At 40.3% G+C, this 22,383-nt stretch overlaps 1 protein-coding gene across 2 annotated transcripts in view; it reads right to left on the bottom strand.

The window, feature by feature from the left end:
* Positions 1–22,383, bottom strand: part of LOC149185416 (V-type proton ATPase subunit a1-like) — a 270,968-nt gene that overhangs the window by 114,689 nt on the left and 133,896 nt on the right. For both annotated transcript variants that reach the window (XM_089417936.1, XM_089417938.1), the window contains 3 exons: positions 21,946–22,053; positions 21,570–21,677; positions 21,194–21,342 (listed from right to left, as the gene is read on the bottom strand). In XM_089417936.1, coding sequence (XP_089274062.1) covers positions 21,194–21,342; positions 21,570–21,677; positions 21,946–22,053 — 365 coding nt within the window. The remainder of the gene's footprint in view (positions 1–21,193; positions 21,343–21,569; positions 21,678–21,945; positions 22,054–22,383) is intronic.

Raw genomic sequence — 22,383 nt, 5'->3', positions numbered from 1 at the left:
CATGAATTTTGATAGCAAGCCAACAGAAGTGATCTTCAGCCTCTTACTTCGAACAACCTTGCTTTGATACAATGCTGAGAAATCGTGAGGCTTTCAACTTTGATTAGATTTCTCTTTCATTAGTAATTGTTTGTGAATTAGTTGGCTTCTTATTAATCTATATTATGTTTCCTTTTATCAAACAATTACCATAGCATAAACATGAAGATCACATAAACAAGAAAAACACAAGATATAGGCTCCAAGCCAGGGAAAAATCCCTCTCCTAGGGGAAAAGTTAAAAATAACTTCTCTTCTTATAGAATCAATTCAAATGAGACTTCCAAGACTCAAGACAAGAACAGAGACGTCCACCAACAACCAAGAGAGCTTCTTTAATGCAAGACAAAACCTCCCAAGAGTAGCAAAGCAAAAGCATTCCAAAACAAGATTCTTTTAGCTTTTTGGTTTCCCAAGAAGATCTGCAATCCTTCCTGAAATTTTTTGCCCTGTTACATGCCCAGAAACCTTACTGACTTTTCACGTGTGAAGCTGCAGTATTTCAGAGATCTGAACTTTGCTAGGGTTTGTCACTTCTTCGCTATACTTCTTCTAGCCTTCTAAGACCTTCGCACTCCTTTTTCAACTGCAGATCAAATATATGTGATGTGTGCTTGGTGTGTATCCTCATAGTTCGAAGTTACACCTTTTTATAGCCTTCCAAGAGGCTCCATTAGCCCTCTCTAGGCTGACTTCACATAGGCTGGCCAACTTGGTCTTGGGAGCCTTCTAAACATTTCAAAAATACAAAAATAATTTTCTTCTTTTGATACAAATGCCCGAATGGGAATTTTACAATATGACAAGGACACTTTGACTCATGTAAACCCTAAGAGCATTCAATGGATGCTTGACCTAAGAAAAGAATAATAATAAAATTATTTTGTGCATGAAACCCATCCTTTAATTTTCTTTTTCTTCTTTTTCACTTTTTACATAGATAATTATGATGGTCGAGCATAGTTACATTTTTCAACAATTCATTCTATCATTAAATATATATTTTTATACACTTCTATTTACATATATACAACAAAGATAGTTGTAACATTTTCTCATAAAAACTAATTACTTTAACAAATCCTTTTATTAAAGTAATTTGCTAAGGTTAAAGGTCCTTGGATAACTTCCACACATATAGATACCTGTGAGGAAGTACCTATCTGATGCTACTATCATCAACAAATTCTTGGTCATTTAACTCTCATTTTTTATAGTGTGTTACAGAATGTTGTGACTATTTTTCATCAAGCGAACAAGGGAAAATCTATTGTTTACACTTCTACTTAAATTTTTAACATTACCATTAATTATTATAGGATGTTTGAAAGCAATTCCTGAGAAAGTATAATTTTATATGCCATTCAAAATTCAATAGACTTAACAATTTTCACAATTGATAGGACTGCAATGTTTCCATTGGACTCTGTCGTGTATGAGGGCATGGAACTGACAATCAATCAAGAGAAAAAAGCCCTCTGTGTACCTCGATTTTGGTGGCATTGATTGTTCAACTCCTCTATCATGACCCAAGTAAAAATGTACCCTTCACTCGAGCAAAATCACTGATTAGGCATGATAAGTTTTTTCTATCTTATTTTAAGGCTTAGAGGCTAAGTTGCACGAAACGGGGAAACGGAAACGAGTTTCCGAAATGGGAAGCGAAACGAAACGCGACCTCCCCAAATTTTGGAAACAGGGAAACGCAAATATAAAAATTATTATTATATATATGTGCAATCCAGTGTTGCGGGGAGCGCCCCCCCCCCCTTCGAACCCGCTCCCGAAGCGCGCTCCGGGCGGGAGCGGGTCGGGAGCGCGCTCCCCAAATCGCTCCCGGACGGGAGCGATTTTCGGGAGCGCGCTCCCGTAAAAAAATTTGCGCTCCCTGGTCTGTGAGGGAGCGCTTCAGGGAGCGATCGCTCCCGCGCTCCCGGAGCGCTTTTTAATGCCCGGGAGCGATCGGGGAGCGATCGCTCCCTGATCGCTCCCGGGCATTAAAAAATGCTCCGGGAGCGAATTTTAAAAAACCGGGAGCGGTTCGGCGGAAAAAAATTCCGCCGGACCCGAAAAAACAAAAAAATTTAACTAATTTTTTTTGGTTTATAAGCCCAATGGGCCAAAAAAAAATCATTTCAATGAGATTGAGCTTGAGCTTGAGAGCTGAGGAAGAGCAAAGGAGCAAGGAGCAAGAGCTGAGGAGCAAGGAGCCAGAGCTGAGGAGCGAGGAGCAAGTGCCAAGGAGCGAGGAGCAAGCTTGCAGAGGTAAGTAACTTAATCATTTAGTTAGTTTAGTTGGTTAGGTAGTTAGTTTGTTTAGTTTAATTTACCTGTTTGAGTTTAAAGATCATTAATTTAAATTAAATTAATAAATTAAATGAATTAATCCCAATAAACTAAATTAATTTGCAGATTCAAGACTCAAACCCTACAAACATCAAACACCATGGACCTGGGGATTTTTATTGGCATTTTCCTCTTCCTGGTCCCTTTTCTGGTTATTATGGTGGTGGAGAGTAGGAAACGGAGGGGGCCTGAAACTGAAGAGGTGGATGAAGAAGCCGGAGGAAGTCAAATAGGTGAAAACCCCAGTGAGGAGGATGTGGAGGAGGGTGAACATGAGGGTCAAAAAACTAAACAAGACCAAACTCCATTGTGGAAATATGTTCAGAGGGCTGAAACAGGGAGAGGGGGTGGAACCACTAAATTTCATTGCCCCCATTGCAACACTGATTACACAGGCTCATACACCCGTGCTAGAAGACACCTTTGCGGGAAAAGGGCATGGGATGGAGAGAAACAAATAGGAATCAGAACTTGCAACACGGTGTCAACAGCAGATAGAGCCAAATACATAAAGGAAGAGGAGGACGCCCAATACAAAGCAAAAAGATCAAGGGGTTTCTTTGAAAGCTCACAAAGAACTCCTTCAGCATCCTCCCAAGGCAGTGGATATGGACATGGAGGCTCAGGGTCATCATCTTTACGCCGTAGAACCATATCAGATTTCCTTGATGAGGGGTGTAGGAATGATGTGGATTCAAAAATTTACAGGTTCCTCTATGCAAATGGGATACCATTCAATGTTCTACGCTCACCTTATTGGCACGAAATGGTTTCTGCCATAAATGATGCCCCTAAAGGATACAAGAGCCCTGGGTATGACAAGGCAAGAACTGTTGGCCTTGATCATGAAAAAGCAAAAATATCACATTCTTTGAATAAAATGACAAGTTCTTGGACTGACAATGGGGTGTCCATTGTATCTGATGGATGGACAAATGTAAAAGGCAAGCCATTGATAAGTGTTCTTGCTGTGTCCCGAAGTGGTCCCATTTTTCTAGATGCACATGATTACTCAGACAAGTTCAAGACCGCTATCAACATTGCAGAAGCATTGCTTGAAACAATTGAGCGTATTGGCCCATACAATGTCATCCAAGTCATCACTGATAATGCTCCTAATTGTAAGGCAGCGGGAGCAATTATTGAGGATAGATACCCGAACATATTTTGGTCTGGATGTTTGGTTCACACATTGAACCTTCTGTTGCATGATATTGTCAAAAACAAAAATGAACAATACCAATGGATTGGTGATTTGTACAAGAAAGGAAAAAAAATGATAAAATTTATTACAAATCATAGCAATACCCATGGCCTTTTCCGCAGTCACTCGAGATTGGAGTTGCTGAAGATTGCGAGGACTAGATTTGGTAGCTATTACCTCACCTTCAGGCGCCTTTTGAAGGTAAGAGAGGGTTTAGCTAGCATGGTATCAAGTCCAAATTGGCAGGTGTTAAAGGAAAGGGCTACAAATGTAGCTGACATTGCAGGTTTTGAAACGGTGGAGGAGGCCGCTCTTGATGGGCAGTTTTGGACAACTGTGAGACAGGTATTGGATTTCACCAAGCCAATTTATAACATGATTCGGTTTGCAGATACAGACAAACCAGTGATTGGCGAGGTGTATGAGCAAATGGATACCATGTTGGGGGAAATAAAAGACATTGTTAATAACAGAGATCCCGACTTGTACAATCTGATTCACGATTGTGTGTGTGAACGGTGGAAAAGGCTTAACCTTCCACTACATTGCTTGGCGTATATCCTTACGCCAAAATACTACTCAGATTCTTGGTTGGGCAAACCTGCAGCAGGGGGTGGTGTGATCAGGTGCTCAAGTCCTAGGTGTTGTAAAAATGCTCAAAATTCAAAGTGCTCAGAACTGGTTCGAAGCTGAACGACCGGAAAGTGCTCGTCCTCACGATTCCGGCGCCGCAAACGGTTCGGAAAACGGTCGCCGTATGAAGAAGATATGATCAAAAGAATATTTTGTCCAGTACATTAGAAAATTGGAATTTTTTTTAAAAAAATTAAAAAAAGAATATTCCGAAGAATATTCCTTGGAATATTCCAGGGAATATTCGTTTTCTGCAGCCAATCACAGGCCGCCACGTGGCAGACCTGGAGGGCGCCACGTGGCAAACCTGGAGGGCGCCATGTGGCCCCCAGATGACGTCAGCAACTAAATGGGCGCATATTAAAATTTGTTGGTGTAATGGTGGTTTGAACCCGCGACCAAGTCTACACAAATGCCAAGCTTTACCAACCCGCCACCAAGGGTTCATTTGTTATGTGGGCGGAGAAATATTTTAATAAAGTTTGAATTTCAGATCGGCGGGAAAACAAAGGGGGCCAGCCCCTAAGGGCCAGCCCCGCATGCCATACGACCAGGTGCCAGAACCGTGGGCTTAACCCAACCGCCAACACAAACTGCTGGCACGAAATCCGAGGCGGCCATTACCAAACATTTATTGTAACTGCAGTTTTGGCGGATTTACTTGGCGGTCCCGCCATATTTGGCGGGGCTAACTGGACTTTCACTAAAGTTAGCTGGAGTTCTTTTAGGGGAAACTGGCAGTCTGGAGTAAATGGCCATAACTTTGGCCCAGAAAGTCGGTTTTGGACGAATTTTTTTTTTATTTTGGATAATTTCGACCTTCTGAAGCCATTGGTGCAGGTCTTACAGCCATCAGAGGTCATTTGCATACGTTTTGGAGCCGTGAAAGTTCTAGGAGCCACTAGGGGCCAGTATTGGGAAGACTGTACAGGGTTGCAGGTATCCATTGGAGGTGATCCAATAGTCAATCCTGAAGGATTCATGTGTTCTGAATCCATTTCTACCATCTATTTCTCCTGTAGATGCTTCTATTCAGCTGTATTTTCAATTTGAGCATTTAATAAAAACAAGGACAAGCCCATTTGGAGGCTTTGGACCCAGCAGACGTAGCCCTGGAGGGGGTGAACTGCTTTATCAACTTCTTGTGCATATGTGGTTGGTTTATTTTGCAGAACAAATTCGTTTTTATGTGTTAAACAGTAAAAGGAAATAATTCTGCTATGCTTAAATGGGTTGTAATCAGCTGAAAAATTCATGTGTTTCATTTCTGCAAGACATGGGAAGCTTTTAAATATGTTTATTTCTGAATTGAATACCTTGCAAACGAATTTCAAGTAGTTTCATATTCAGATCAAGTTGGTATCAGAGCTCAGGGTTTTTGTGCAAAGATCTTCTAATTGTCTTGCAAGTATTGATGCTTACCAGGTTGAAACTTAAAAGAGGGGAAGGACAGTTGACTAGAGAACGAGAGAATCCTCAGTCAAGGAGGGCCAGAGAGCCATCACCTCCACCTTCAATTTCACCCTCAAGAGTCTCAGCAGAAGCTTCAAGGATGTCTGAACATGGAGGAGAAATTCCTCTAGAGACAGATCCAAGAGAAGAAGAAAGAATCTTCAGAAAGGCTTTCTTAGATCTCACTGAAATGGTGAGGATATTGTACCAAGAAAGAAATGAGAAATTGGCTGGAGAAGGGTCCAAACATCCACCTGAAGGAGAAGGCTCTTCAGGAGGTAAGAAGGATGATGATCATTCCAAGAAAGGACATGGAGGAAATGGTGATCCACCACCCCCATCTTCACCTTCTTCCTCTTCATCTTCGTCTTCTTCTGTTCATAAGCATAGATCCTCTGGAAAAAGTCCTTTTTTAAAGCTTGATGTAAAATTCGAATTACCTATGTTTAATGGTGAAGTGAATGCAGAAAAGCTTGACAACTGGATTAGGCAGTTGGAAGTTTACTTGAGGATCCAAAATATGCATGATGATGCCACAAAGATTCAGTTGGCTTCTTTGAGAATGGATGGAGCAGCCTTAGTCTGGTGGGAAGCCAAGACTAAAGAGGAGATCAAGAAATTTGGTAAGGTTACCTTAACATGGCCTGAATTTCTGTTAGCCATTAAAAAGCAATTTTATCCTCTTGCTCACATGCAGAAAGCCATTATGAACTGGCAAAATTTCAGACAACTTAAGGGTCAGAGTGTCCAAGACTACACCCAAGAATTCAGGAGAAGAGCTCTCTTGTTAGGGGTAGATTTACAGTCCCAAGACACCTTGCTGAAATACATTGGTGGTTTGCATAGCTACCTTAGACACACCATCTTGATGTTTAACCCTACTAGCCTGGACGAGGTCTGTGTCCAAGCTACCCATTTAGAGGCAAGGGGAAAAAACACATTTGAAGAGGGTAGAAACAAGCCCCCCAAGGGGAAAAGCAAAGAGAAAACCTCCAAGGGAAAGGGTAAAAAGAATGCATCTGTTAAACAGGAGAGTGAAAAAGTGATCTGTAAACATTGTTCTAAACCAGGCCATGAGGAGAAAAACTGTTGGAAACTATATCCTGAAAAAAGACCTCAATTTAACAAATCCAAAGGGAAACAGAAAACTGCTGCTACTACATCTACACCACAAGATTTAGGGGAAGATTCAGGTGATGAAACCAAAATTGCAGCCATGGGTTTGAAAAACTTGAAGGGAAAAGAAATTGAAACTCAAGCCAGCACTAGTACCTCAAACTGCCATGTACAAGCTCCTAATGAGGAAGAAAGAATTGAACTGTTTCATGTGAGGGTGATTTCAAAACATACTAAGATTGACACACTTTTTGATAGTGGGTCACAAGCAAACCTTATATCAGAAGACTTGGTAAAGCAGCTTAAACTTGAGACTGTTCCACATCCGAAGCCATATCCACTTGGATGGATTTGCAAGGATGCAAATTTACAAGTTTCAAGAAAGTGCACATTGCGCTTTGCAATTACTGCACATTTTATTGATACAGTTGAACTTGATGTGGTACCTTTTGATATAGCAGGAATTGTTTTGGGAAGTCCTTATTGTTTGACAGAAAAGCTATCTTTCATCGCCATGAAAACAAATATCATCTGTTCAAAGATGGCAAGGAGTTCATTGTTAGAGCTCATCGCAAGAAGACAAATATAGCGATGGTGAATGCAGGACAGGTAAAAAGGCTGGTCAATTCAAGTAAGAATTTTGTTCTTCTTATGATTAAGCCCAAGGTTGATGTGAATCATGAGTCATTTGACAATTGTGATCCAAAACTTAAATCAGATCTGTATGATGTAGTTGATGCATATCATGAGATGTTTCAGGAGCCAACAGGTTTGCCTCCTAAGAGGGAGATTCAGCATGAAATCCATTTGCATCCAGATTGTCCTCTTCCAAACATAGGCATGTACCGCATGTCTATTATGGAGAATGCTGAAATAAAGAAGCAAATCAAGGACTTGTTGGACAAGGGTTTCATAAGGCCAAGTACTTCGCCATGTGGGTCACCGATTGTATTGATTCCAAAGAAAGATGGCACTTGGCGTATGTGTGTTGATTTCAGGGCCTTGAACAAGATAACGGTAAAGAATCGTTACCCACTCCCAAGGATAGATGATTTGCTAGACCAGCTGAAAGATGCTCGATATTTCACTAAGTTAGACTTGCGTAGTGGATATCATCAAGTAAGAATTGAAGAAAGTGACATATGGAAGACAGCCTTTAAAACCAAACAAGGACTCTTTGAGTGGCTTGTGATGCCATTTGGTTTGTGCAATGCACCTGCAACTTTCATGCGGGTAATGGATGATGTCTTGCGTCCTTTTCTTGATGATTTCGTTATTGTCTACTTAGATGATATCTTAATTTTCAGCAAGTCTAGAGAAGATCATGTCATGCATGTTAGAAAAGTACTTGATGTTTTGAAGAAGAATCAGTTATTTCTTAAAATGTCAAAGTGTGAATTTGGAAAGACTTCTTTGGTTTATTTGGGACACATAGTAGGAGGAGGTGCTTTGAGAATTGATCCTGCTAAGATTGAGGCTATTGTGAAGTGGCCTACTCCCAAATCCATAACAGAGGTAAGAAGTTTTTTGGGTGCAGCTCAATATTGGAGGAAGTTTATCTCTAACTTCTCTTCTATAGCAGCTCCTATGCATGCAGTGACAAGTGTGAAGCATGCTTTCCAATGGGGAGGCAAGCAACAAAAAGCTTTCGAATCTTTGAAAGAGAAGATTAGTTCAGCTCCAGTCCTTGCATTACCAGATTTGAGACAGCCATTTGAGATACAAACGAATGCTAGTGATTATGCTATGGGTGCAGTTCTTCTACAGCATGGTAAGCCTATTGCATTTCATTCTGAAACTTTTAATGGTGTTGTTGTAAATTATCCTACATATGATAAGGAGTTGTATGCGTTGGTACAAAGCGTCAAAAAGTGGAAACACTATTTGATGGGCAAAGAAACTGTTATACATACCGACCATCAACCCTTACAGTACTTGCAATCACAAAGCAAGTTACAACAGTCACGACACTTCAGATGGATGGGCTTCTTGCAACAGTTCCATTTGGTAATAAGGTACAAGAAAGGTACTTTGAACAAGGTTGCTGATATGCTTTCAAGGCCTATTATTGGTGCTATTACTTTACTTAAGAATGATTCCATTGTACATGATAGTTACATAGAACAATATGCATCTGATGATGACTTTAAAGATGTGTATGCTAACTTGAGTAAAGGGAATCATGTAGAGGAAAATGATTATCACATGCATAACAATTTGCTGTTTCATTTGGGCAAGTTGTGTATACCACAGGGGGAGAGGATAAATGTCATAAGAGAAGCTCATTCTTCTCTTATTGCTGGCCATTTTGGTGTGAGCAAAACAGTTGCACATCTACAGAGGTATTGCTATTGGCCTCGCATGGTAGATTCTGTTTCAAGGTTCATAAGAGGTTGTTCATTATGTGCTACAAGCAAGCCTAGCAATAGGAAGCTTGGTTTGTATACTCCTTTGCCGGTACCTTCTAGACCATGGGAGAGCATCTCTATGGATTTTGTAGGAGGTTTGCCAAAATCTAGAAAGCAGCATGATTATTTATATGTAGTAGTTGATCGTTTCAGCAAAATGTGTATACTTATGCCTTGTAAGAAAACTATAACTGCTGAACAAACTGCTGAATTATTTTTTCATCATGTATGGATTCACTTTGGTTTGCCTACTTCCATTATTAGTGACAGGGATTCCAGATTTGTGGGGAATTTTTGGTCCAACCTATGGGAGATGATGGACACCAAGTTGAAGAAAAGCACTGCTTTCCATCCGCAAACAGATGGACAAACTGAAGTTGTGAACAGAACCATTGTGCACCTCTTGAGAGGTTATTGCAGCAAGCATCCCAAGCTTTGGGATGAACATTTGCACTACATACAGCATGCTTACAACCGTGCCAAGCACTCTTCCACAAACACCTCACCGTTTGAAGCTTGTTTTGGTTACTTGCCAAAATCACCTCTTGATTTCATTCTTGAGAAAGATGTCGCCATTGAGGGACATAGTGACATTGACAAAGCTCGTTCATTCATTGAAAGAATTCAGCAAATACATCAGCAAATTCAAGAACAGCTTGAGAAGAGTCAAAGCAAGTACAAGGAAAGACACGACAAGCATAGAGTCGATCACAAGTTTCAAGAAGGGGATGAGGTATGGCTGTACATTAGTAAGGAAAGGATGCAAGGAGAAGGTAAAAAGCTGAAGCCTATTCGTTATGGTCCATTCAAAATCCTCAAGAAGGTTGGAAATAATGCTTTTCAATTAGATTTGCCTTCCTACATGCAAATGTATTCTGTTGTCAATGTGGAGAACTTACGTTTGTATGAACCTCCTTTGATTGCTGATCATGAAAGTGTTGTTCAGCTGCCATCTATAGAAGATTTCTCGCCAGAATTTTTAGATGAGCTGAAAGAAGATACAATCCTTGACAGAAGGACACGCACTTCAAGGAGGGGCAGTGTAGATTATGTTCGGGTTGGTTTCAAAGGCAGCAAACCGAACAAGGCAAAATGGATGGAGGTGGACAGAGTGAGGGAGCTGTACCCTCACCTCTTTAACAGGTAGTTGAAGGCTTTTGGGGTCCAAAAGCTTCCCAATGGGGAGGCGTGATCAGGTGCTCAAGTCCTAGGTGTTGTAAAAATGCTCAAAATTCAAAGTGCTCAGAACTGGTTCGAAGCTGAACGACCGGAAAGTGCTCGTCCTCACGATTCCGGCGCCGCAAACGGTTCGGAAAACGGTCGCCGTATGAAGAAGATATGATCAAAAGAATATTTTGTCCAGTACATTAGAAAATTGGAATATTTTTTTAAAAAAAATTAAAAAAAGAATATTCCGAAGAATATTCCTTGGAATATTCTAGGGAATATTCGTTTTCTGCAGCCAATCACAGGCCGCCACGTGGCAGACCTGGAGGGCGCCACGTGGCCCCCAGATGACGTCAGCAACTAAATGGGCGCATATTAAAATTTATTGGTGTAATGGTGGTTTGAACCCGCGACCAAGTCTACACAAATGCCAAGCTTTACCAACCCGCCACCAAGCGTTCATTTGTTACGTAGGCGGAGAAATATTTTAATAAAGTTTGAATTTCAGATCGGCGGGAAAACAAAGGGGGCCAGCCCCGCATGCCATACGACCAGGTGCCAGAACCGTGGGCTTAACCCAACCGCCAACACAAACTGCTGGCACGAAATCCGAGGCGGCCATTACCAAACATTTATTGTAACTGCAGTTTTGGCGGATTTATTTGGCGGAGCGCCAAATTTGGCGGTCCCGCCATATTTGGCGGGGCTAACTGGACTTTCACTAAAGTTAGCTGGAGTTCTTTTAGGGGAAACTGGCAGTCTGGAGTAAATGGCCATAACTTTGGCCCAGAAAGTCGGTTTTGGACGAATTTTTTTTTGATTTTGGATAATTTCGACCTTCTGAAGCCATTGGTGCAGGTCTTACAGCCATCAGAGGTCATTTGCATATGTTTTGGAGCCGTGAAAGTTCTAGGAGCCACTAGGGGCCAGTATTGGGAAGACTGTACAGGGTTGCAGGTATCCATTGGAGGTGATCCAATAGTCAATCCTGAAGGATTCATGTGTTCTGAATCCATTTCTACCATCTATTTCTCTTGTAGATGCTTCTATTCAGCTGTATTTTCAATTTGAGCATTTAATAAAAACAAGGACAAGCCCATTTGGAGGCTTTGGACCCAGCAGACGTAGCCCTGGAGGGGGTGAACTGCTTTATCAACTTCTTGTGCATATGTGGTTGGTTTATTTTGCAGAACAAATTCGTTTTTATGTGTTAAACAGTAAAAGGAAATAATTCTGCTATGCTTAAATGGGTTGTAATCAGCTGAAAAATTCATGTGTTTCATTTCTGCAAGACATGGGAAGCTTTTAAATATGTTTATTTCTGAATTGAATACCTTGCAAACGAATTTCAAGTAGTTTCATATTCAGATCATGGTGTTAGGACCAAACCCCATTTAGATCGAGAGGTAACTAAAGGATATCTGGATGCATTAGAAAAGTTGGTGCCTGACAGGGAGGAATGTGCAGCTGTGCGCCTTGAAATAGGCAGATACTTCACTGGCAGTGGTTTGTATGGTAACTTCCATGCAATGGACGACAAAGATAAATTTGATTCTCTCACATGGTGGGAAACATATGGCGGCGACGAACTTTTGCGAAAATTGGCATTGAAAGTTCTTGCACAGGTTGTAAATTCTTCTTCTGCAGAGAGGTGTTGGAGCACCTACAGTTATATACATAATGTGAAAAGAAACAGGCTCAACGAAAACCGAGCAGAAAGCTTGGTTTATGTGCACTACAATTTGAGGTTGTTGAGCCATTACTGTGATCGGGCTAATGAAGATCCCACATATAAAATTTGGGACAATCACCCTGAGGACGACAATTTGGAGGATGGCATTGTACATATGGAAGAACTAGAAGATGAGCTTGTACGGGATGAAGCTGAAGCAGCTGCAGCAGCCATGCCACCTCCACCTCCACCATCCAGTAGCAGTTCTCGGGGCCCGAGTCTTGTTCCATTGCTGTCGCCACCTCCATCGACACCCTCGCGTGGAGGCTCTAGTTCTAGTCGTCGGTCTGGGCGGGAGACTCCTAGAAGACCACCACGACCTAGTTATACTCCTGGAGACTCTCGTGGCAAGGGCCACTTGTAGATTTACAGTTTACTTGTCTTTTTTAGTTTCTATTAGACTTGTCACTTTAGTTTTCATAACTGTTCAGTGTTGAGTTTTGAGTCCTTGACTCTTGACTCTTGACTCTTTCATATCATTATGACATTATGATATTTTTTGTAAACATTATATCACTGTGACAATGAAAATTTGAAGTTTGAAGTTGGGCCTTGGCAATTATAACTCATTGGTAATGATTGTGAATTATGAATATGATGCTTTGTGAAAGACTAAAGTTGTTTCATTTCATCTCATTATTCATGTTTCATTTTATAAATTTTTTACATTTCATATCATGTTAACAGTTAGAAGTTAGGACTTAGAAATATCTTCGATATTACTTCTTGTAATGGTTAAACTTGGCTTACAAGTACAACTTGTTACTTTGGTGATCAATGATGATAAATGTTATTGAATTGAATGTTATTTTAATTTATTATTTTACTAAGGTTGATGACGATTATAATTTCTAGATGATTGATGTGATATGGTTCAATGATCAATTTATGTTTTTTTATGTTTTTTATGTCTATTTCATCATTCTACATGTTTTTGTTGACATATATGTATCAAAAATTAAAAAATATAAAAATATATATATATTTTTAAAAAATCGCTCCGGGATTTGCTCCCAAACTGGGAGCTTCTGAAAATGGTCGCTCCCGTTCCCGCTTCCGCTCCCGCTCCCCGCTTCCGCTCCCGCTCCCAAGTAACACTGGTGCAATCATAAAGCATGAATGATACATTTACATTATATGATTATAATTTATTACATTTAAACATTAAGATTAAATTTACATCACATTTACTCATGAGTCATGAATGACCACATAATGAAAATAAAAATATAGGAAAATCCAAAATCAGCCTTTATTTATATTAGTATATGAGGCTGCAAGTACAATAAAGACTATAAGGCTGCAAGAACTATAGAGACAAGTCACAAAAGACTAATCCTTATCATAACAATCCTCATCAAAAATAGAAGCAGCACAATGCTCAACAGTGGATGGTAGTGCTGAAGAAGATGATGCACCAATTCCACTATCAGATTCGGCCTCAATATTCAGGGCAGCAAGAGAGAGATCCAAATCAGGATTTTCTGCATCCACATCCCATTCTTTAGAAGGACCACTGTTGTATTATGGACCCCTACGAGATGCAAGGCAAAGGTTGGAGTGCACATAAACAAGATCCTCTGCTTTCTGTGAGCCCAACCTATTGCGCTTCACATAATGAATAAAACCATAAGTGCTCCAATTCCTTTCTGCTGATGAAGAGCTTGCCACTTGTGAAAGAATACGAATGGCAAGGTTTTGCAAATGTACACCATTTGCTCCAAGAGAAACGACTTGCTGAATAGTGTGATGAGAGAATGAGACAAACTGCTCTTTTATAACTTTAAAATAGGTTTCTAGAACATCCCGGAAACCTAAAAAAAATTAAAAACAAATTAAAAAAAAAAAAATAAAAACAACACATAAATTTGGGGAAACGTGGCTCGTACGGCCTGGAAACGCGTTTCCGGCCGTACTGCCACGTTTCCGTTTCGGGAAACGTGGCAGTACGGCCGGAAACGCGTTTCCAGGCCATACGGTACGCGTTTCCGGGTTTCGTTTCGTTTCCCGGGAGGAAACAACCCCTAGGGCCACGTTTCCTGCAACTTAGCTTAGAGGATGATATCAATGATGCAGATCCCAATATAGGCAATGATTTTGATGTTATGCAGCTATTTTCTGTAACATGATTTTTTTGGACTCTAGAGGCCATTTAGAGGCTCTTTGTTGATGTATTTTGATTCAAATATGGATTGCACTTGGTGCTATTTTGGTTATATGCACCCTTACTTGCCATGAGAAACTTTGCATATCTATGTATAATGGTTTCAATTCATATGGATACACATGAATGTATATGTTTTTTTTCAAATTTTGAATATTTTATGTATCTTTTGGTCAACCAGTCTTTTCGTTCAGATTTTTCCAGTTCCAGTCCGGATCAAGTTTTTGTGGTCAACCAATCCAGTTCTGACAACACTGTCAGAGGTGTTGTGAGTCTGTGACCATTTTCCATCAAGCAAACAAGAGGAAAACTGTTGTTTTCGTTGCCATAATTCATCTAATGAGAAACATTTATTTTTGTTTTAATGTGATTTTGTATCATCCTGTCAGAACCCATGATTCAAGACAGATGTCATGTTTCAATATCGATATCTGATGTACAACTTGGCATCTTATACATCTTACATATCAAATTTATTTTTATATTTATGTAGCAAGGAGTTTGTTTGAAGTTGATGTTTCTTTAGAAGTTTAAAATTTTGAAAAAAGAATGATTATTTTTCTATTTTCTTTTTAATTTCCCAATAATTTCTCATATTTCTGAAAATTTATATTTCAGGCCCGTGGCAATAAATTCCCAATAACGATAAATGTAACACTGATTTATAAAATTTTCAATTTTCATTTCAATTTATGGATTTCAAGCATTTACAGCTCTAAAATTTGAATCAACAAATACACAGACCAATAATCCAAGGGAAACATAATCAATGAATGAATTGAATTGATTTACAATGAGCAGTGACGCTGTATTTACAGAAACAGCAAGTTTTTACTAAAAAAGTAGAAACAGCAAGTTTTTACTAAAAAAGTAGAAACAGCAAGTTTCTACAAAGAAAGTAGAAACAGCAAGTTTCTAACAAGAAACTGCTAATTACAATCATAGATGAGCAGTAAATATTAAAATAGCATTATTCTAATACCCTCCCTTAATGCTCAATCTATTTACAACACCGATAGATCCTCTGAATTTTACGAACTTATCAGGACCAAGGGGCTTGGTGAAGATGTCTGCAGGCTGCTCCGTTGTGGGAACATATCACAACTGAACGGATCCGTCTTCAACAAGCTGGCGAATGTAGTGGCAATGGGTTTCCACATGCTTTGTTCGTTCATGAAAGACTGGATTCTTGGCAAGTTTGAGCACTCCCTGATTATCACAGAATAAGGGAGTAGGACCTGACTGGGAAACATACATATCCGCAAGCATACGTCGAAGCCAAACTGCCTCGCAAGATGCCTTAACTGCTCCCCGATACTCTGCTTCTGTCGAGGAGAGAGCCACTGCCTGTTGCTTCTTACTAGCCCATGTGACAGCGTCGGATCCCAGACTAAACACATACCCAGCTGTAGATTTACGGTCATCAACCGAACCAGCCCAATCTGAATCTGTGTAACCACAGAGTGTAGGATCTGAACTCCGAGTGTACAGAAGTCCATAATTAGGAGTGCCTCTTACATACCGCAGCATACGCTTTGCTGCTATCCAATGATCAACCTTAGGAGCTGACATGAAGCATGAAATGTAGCTCACTGCAAAACTGATATCAGGTCGAGTGGCAGTAAGGTAAATGAGGCTGCCCACTAACTGTCTGAATAAAGTTTCATCCACAAGTGGTGAGGATGACTGAGCTGAAAGTTTGAGCCCTAGTTCCATAGGAGTCGTGGTAGGTTTGCAATCCTGCATTCTGAACCTGTCCACAAGATTTCTAGCATACTTGAACTGAGAGAGAAAGATGTTGTTCTCAATCTGCCAGACTTCCACCCCTAAACAGTAATGAAGAAGTCCCAAATCTGTCATATCAAAAGTGTTGCACAAATCCTATTTGATCCCATGGATCATATGTGTTGAACACCAATAATGATAAGATCATCCACATAGACAACCACAAACAAAATATCATCACCAGTATGTTTGATATACAGGTTTACATTAGATGGACTCCACTGAAAACCATGATCTGTTAGGTACTTATCAATTTTCATGTACCAAGCCCGAGGGGCTTGTTTCAGACCATAGAGTGCTTTGACTAATCTACAAACTTTCTATTCTTGACCGGCAACCTTGAATCCTGGAGGCTGCATCATGTAGACTTCTTCCTATAACTCACCATTCAGAAAAGCACTCTTTACATCCATCTGATGGACTTTCCAACTAAACTGCACTGCTAAGGCAAGGACAAGTCGTATGGTGCTCATCTTGGCTGTAGGAGCAAAGGTCTCCTCACAATCTATGCCTTCCTTCTGTGAGAATCCTCGAGCAACAAGACAAGCCTTATACTTGTCAAGGGTCCCGTCAGCTTTGTATTTTACTTTATACACCCATTTGCAGCTAATGGGCTTCTTCCCTGTAGGAAGATTAGAAAGGGTCCAAGTGTGATTCTTCTGAAGACTCTGGAATTCTGCTTCCATAGCCTGTTCCCACTTAGGTATACCCTTAGCCTCTGAATAGGTTGAGGCTCAAAAACACTGTGTAGGTTAGCCATAAGAGCAAAATTTACTATAGGCTGGTGTTTGCTCCTATTTTGGGAAGTTTTACCTTCAAGGAGCTCATTATCCCGAAGATCACCAATAGTTTTAGCCCACCATTTAGGCCGGAGAGTAGAAGAACTAATATCAAGAGTGGGTGGAGGAGGCTCAGGAACAACAGAAGCAGCAAGAGGAGGATTATTTTCCGGTGGAAGCTCAGGTAGTGCATCATCAAATACTGATGCTACATCATCCCTCCCATCAGGTGGACCTAACGAAAGAAGAATACTGTGAGACTGATCCTCAGAACACTGCTGAGAAGTAGGAGACTGAAAGAATCCTCTGTCTTCATCAAACACTACATCCCGACTGAAGCTAAGACAACCAATGTCTATATCTATCAGCCTATAGGCCTTGTGGTGGTCACTGTACCTTGTCATCATGAGTTTCTGGCTTTTGGAATCCAACTTAGAGTGCTTAGCAACTGGAATCCAAGCATATGCAACCGAGCCAAACACTTTGAGGTGACTGTTCTGAGGCTTACGACCAAACCAAACCTCTTCTGGAGTCTTCCCCTTAACAGCCTGAGTAGATGATCAGTTAAGAAGATAGACAGCAGTAAACACTGCTTCAGCCCAAAATTTGTTCAGAACACTCCTGTGTTGTAACATGGAACGAGCCATTTCAACAACCATACGGTTGCGACGTTCGACAACACTGTTCTGCTGAGGAGTGTAGGGTGTAGTTAACTGGCGTTTGATGCCATGGGTATCACAGAAGTTGGAGAAAGCAGAAGAACAAAGTTCCCCCCCCATTATCTGTCCTAAGAGTTATGGTATTACAGCTAGACTCTTTTTCAACTAAGGACTTAAACTTTTGAAAGATACTAAATACATTAGATTTATATTTTAGAAAGTACACCCACATCTTTCTACTGAAATCATCTACAATAAGCAAAAATATTTGCAACCAGTGACTGAAGATGTATTCATAGGACCACAAATATCAGCATGAAATAACTGGAGTACCTTAGATGCACACCAAGATTCTCCATCCTTGAATGAAGACCGATGTTGCTTGCCAACTTGATAGGCGCTGCACACTCCCAACTATTGAGTCTGAATATCAAGTAACCCTGACACAAGTCCCTCCCGAGAGAGATGAGAGAGATACTGAATGTTTAGATGCCCATATCGATGATGCCACAGAGTGTTGATGGGAGAAACACGAGCTGCTAGAGCCACTTCTAGAGAATCACCAGTGTCAAGAACCCTGTATAGACCATGATCCTCTAGGCCAACAACAACCGTAAGACGAGTCTCCCTGTCAATAATGGAGCACTTGTGCGCACTGAACACTACATCAAGTTGAGGAGAGTTCCTCATAATCTGGCTGACAGAAAGCAAATTAATTTCCATACCATGAACATAGTACACATTCAGGAAGATGAGAGTGCGCCCACCAAACTGGATCTGAACAGTACCTCTGCGAACTACTGTGTACTCTTCACCTCCGCCGAATACCACGGAATCACTGAAAGGTGAGAAGTCAATAAACCAGTCACGCTTGTGAGAAAAATGACCTGATGCACCAGAGTCAATGTACCAGGGAAATGACGGGGCATGATCTGAGGACCTCTTAGCCATAAAGGCGTAAAAAGCAAATTCCTCCTGCTCAGAATGTTCTGCAACATTCGCTTGCTGATAAGACCCTCCCTGCTTCTTCTATTCAGAAGCAATCCTCTCTCGGCAATCTTTCATCATGTGGCCGAACTTGTGACAGTAATTACACTGCACATTTTTCTTCTTAGCGGGATCAGAAGGCTGAGAAGAACCTTTTTGCTGAAAGGACTAAGAGGACTGATATTTGGCAACGAAAGGATTTTCTAAGCCTGATGAAGCACTACTACCAAATTGTTGTTTCCAACGATCCTGCTGCATGAGTTTGGTGCATAACTCTGGAAACTTCAGATCAACATTAGTGGAGGTAATGTTGAGTGTTTCTATGAAGTGCTCATAAGATTTTGGTAGACTTTTCAGAGTGATGACTACCGTATCTTCTTCCTCCATGGTCCGACAAATGGCTTCGAGCTGATCTCAAATGTCTTTAATCTTGTTAAGATGTTCTTGTAAAGACATATGTTCTTCCATCATGATGGAGAACAACTAATTCTTGAGAAAAAAAGCTCTGCTCCTGTCGGATGTCTCGTACAATTCCTTCAAATGTTGCCAGATTTCGGCAGTTGTCTTGTTGGAAGGAATCTACGGTAACTGATCATCAGTCACAGAGAGTTTGAGAAGCACAACAGCCTCTCGATTTCGATCATCAAACTTATCTTGATCAGCACCAGTTGTACCAGGTATGAGCTCTTTGCCCAAAACAAGTTGGTCAAGATGCCTATATTCAAAAATGGTCAACATTCTCTGTTTCCAGATGTTATAATTGGTGCCATTAAAGCACTTACTGCCTTCCAACATTAGATTTGTTAGCGAGGCCATCTGCACGTTTCCCAAAACACAGAAAACAACAAAGAATCTGGCACGGATTGTAGATGCCGACTGATCCGAGCAAAATCTGACAAGTGCTAGTGCAATATGAAAGAGAACTAGAAAGAAAACTTGGCCCTTGCAACCAGCCTTAGTAATCTCTACCTCCGGCTCTCAGACCTGCACTAAAGAACTACCTCAGTCAGGAAAAGTGACCTCCGGAAGGGTCCACTGCCACCAACAAAGCCTCCAACACTACTAGAGTTTGTGCCACAAAACTGCCTCAGGCAGTGTTACAAAGGTGAACTGTTATCACAAAGATGCCTCAAATTTCTTCTGCTGCCACAGGTAAGTATGAATAGGGCTACTGGCTCAGAGAATAACTGTGCTGCCCAAACAGTGTCAAATACCCTACAGCTGCAGAAAATGCCATTTGTAGCCTCAGGTGAAGACGCTGCCACAGAGGATTATGTTCAAATGGAATGTAGCCTCTTGCATAGTTTTATAAAATCCACCTCGCCAAACGGTATACCTAAATTTATCACAGAATCTGTAAACTAATGCACTACGGAGTACACAATACGCAATATCCACGTGAAATGTGGCTCTTTTGCATCGATTGTACCCACTCTCAGTCGCTTCTGTCGATTGCCTGTCTCGTAGACCCAACTGAGCCGTGGTCTCTCCAGAATTAGCGTCGGCAACACAATGTTCTCGATCGTGGATTCCGGTGAAGGAACAGAGCAAGAGATCCCGCACCAGTGGTCGCGTTTGGTCTTTCAACAGCCTGCTTCTTCCCCCAAATCTCAGTTTCGAATCCAACGGCATGGTTCAGCGGTGAAGGCAGACGTATCAAGCAATCCACCAAGGTTCGATTTGATTGGAAGCACGAATAAACGGTGGGAACCACAGGCATAAGTGGTATCCCTCGAACCTGCATATAGTGCCGGCCCAGATGTAACGTTTGTGGAATTCAAAAGAAGCGCTTGATAAAAACAAAATAAATCTCCTTCAATCGCCAATCCAACGGATCTTAATTAACAGTAAATGATTGGAATTTCGGATTAAAGGACCAAGGTCGGAGTGATCAGCCAAATTCTTCAAAATTAAGAAATTTCAGATAGCGAATTATATCCAAACCCTTCTCTGTGGGAACATCAGCTCGCGCAACGAAACACTGGCAAATTGGAAACAGCCAGATACCGGAGAAAACGCAGAATCCAAAAATCTTGTCTGGAACCTTTTCCCGATGACGATACTGCTCAAATACAGTAAATATCTAGTGCTCCTTCAAATGTTGTGCTTTCAAACAGGATTGTTGTACGATTGAAGTTGGGTCAATGATAATGCGAAAATCCAGAGCCGCGCATGCAGATTTTAACAGCAACGTGATGCTAGGCAGACATGCAAGTGTTCAAACCATAGCACGAAATTTTCCAAACGAAAAAAATTTCGAAAAGAATACCTAAGCTCCGATACCATAATCAATGAATGAATTGAATTGATTTACAATGAGCAGTAAAGCTCCATAAATAATACAACTGTATTTACAGAAACAGCAAGTTTCTACTAAGAATATAGAAACAGCAAGTTTCTAACAAGAAACTGCTAATTACAATCATAGATGAGCAGTAAATACTAAAATAGCATTATTCTTACAAAACAAATTGAAATTAAATGCACAGACTTAATACAAAACCAATAAGACAAATTACTAAAGCCAAACACAGTATATTTTATGCTTAATTGTGAAACAATTTGCTCAATAGCCCAAGAAGAGCATTACTCGTATACATGACTACATAAGTGTAAATTAGGACAATTAAAATAACTATGTAGAATGAGGATTAAGATGTCACCCACTTTAAAAAAATATATCTTCATAAGTGATTAACACCAGGGAGGTAATTGTACTCACCCATATGCATCAACAATTTCTTGGAAAGCCCCAGTGAACTTGTTCGTCCTGAAATATGTAGGCGGTGACTCCGTGGCATGCAGTGTATGGAATATGCTTGCAACTTGTGAGTTGCTCTCAAACGCTGCACGGTGCAATACATCTTGAATCTGTTGCACAGAAAGAGTGGCGCCTACTTGTATCATATTGTAGATCCTACCAAATAGCAAATAAAACATACAAATGACAAAGAGATACATAGAAAAAACGAATCAACAGAATTTGACCATGGAATAAGCTTTAATCTCCATTTAAACCATAAGGCCAATAAAGTAGAAAACTAAAAATCTCAAAAAAAAAACAAGAACAGGAAAAAAAAATGACACGAGAAACTTACCTCAGCTTTTGCATAGACAGGGCACCAGCCCTCCCCAACAAGACACTTCTTAGTCACATCAACATTGAGCATGTTTAGTGTGTGATAAATAGCTTTCTCCTTTTTCACCTAGGCAATGCAAACAAATCAGTTTTACGATTTAATTATAGAAAATGGTTTTACTGTCCCAATGTACTAGCTCCGTGTCTTTGATTGCTCTTACTACTACTCTTAGTCTTATCATTATGGCATGGCTCAATTCAATGAAGAATGTTGTTTTCATATTATGTTCACATTGACTTTAGATAAGAATCTGAACTTCTAAGTTCAACTGCCTTACAAAATGGAAGTGTAAACAAGTCAAAGAAAATAGCTCCATTAAAAAGGACATCAATACCAGCACAGTCCATTTTTCTAGCTGATATCCAATCGTTGTAAGAACGTTGTTTCGATGACGGATGCCAGCGTCAATTGTTGTTTTAAGTTCAGAAAGTCTTTCAAGTACCTGGATTAAATAAAAAATAGAACTAGTTTTGAGAACATATAACAGCCTTCCAACTTCAACCCATGCTTAGATTATTATTTCTCCAATATTAACAAAATAAATAAATAAACTTGTATATAGCTTATCTAACTTGATCGCCCCGCCAAGTCAGTAAATTTCTTTTCAAGATCTAAATAACGAGAGTCTAGTTACCCCTCTTAAAAATTACCAGGCAATGTTAGAACACAAATCAGATGAATTTAAAAGGGCAAAAGTTAAAACTACTGCACAGCAGAAATACCCAATAAAGAAATAACAGACAAACTGTTGTTAGTGAAATTCAGCTTTTCA

Source organism: Pinus tabuliformis, chromosome 3_2 (assembly GCF_031772625.1).
Source record: "Pinus tabuliformis cultivar Carrire ecotype Pingquan chromosome 3_2, CPIR1, whole genome shotgun sequence".
Classification (NCBI taxonomy): domain Eukaryota; kingdom Viridiplantae; phylum Streptophyta; class Pinopsida; order Pinales; family Pinaceae; genus Pinus; species Pinus tabuliformis.
The sequence above is the reverse complement of the archived record's forward strand: the minus strand, read 5'-3'. Positions and strand labels throughout refer to the sequence as shown.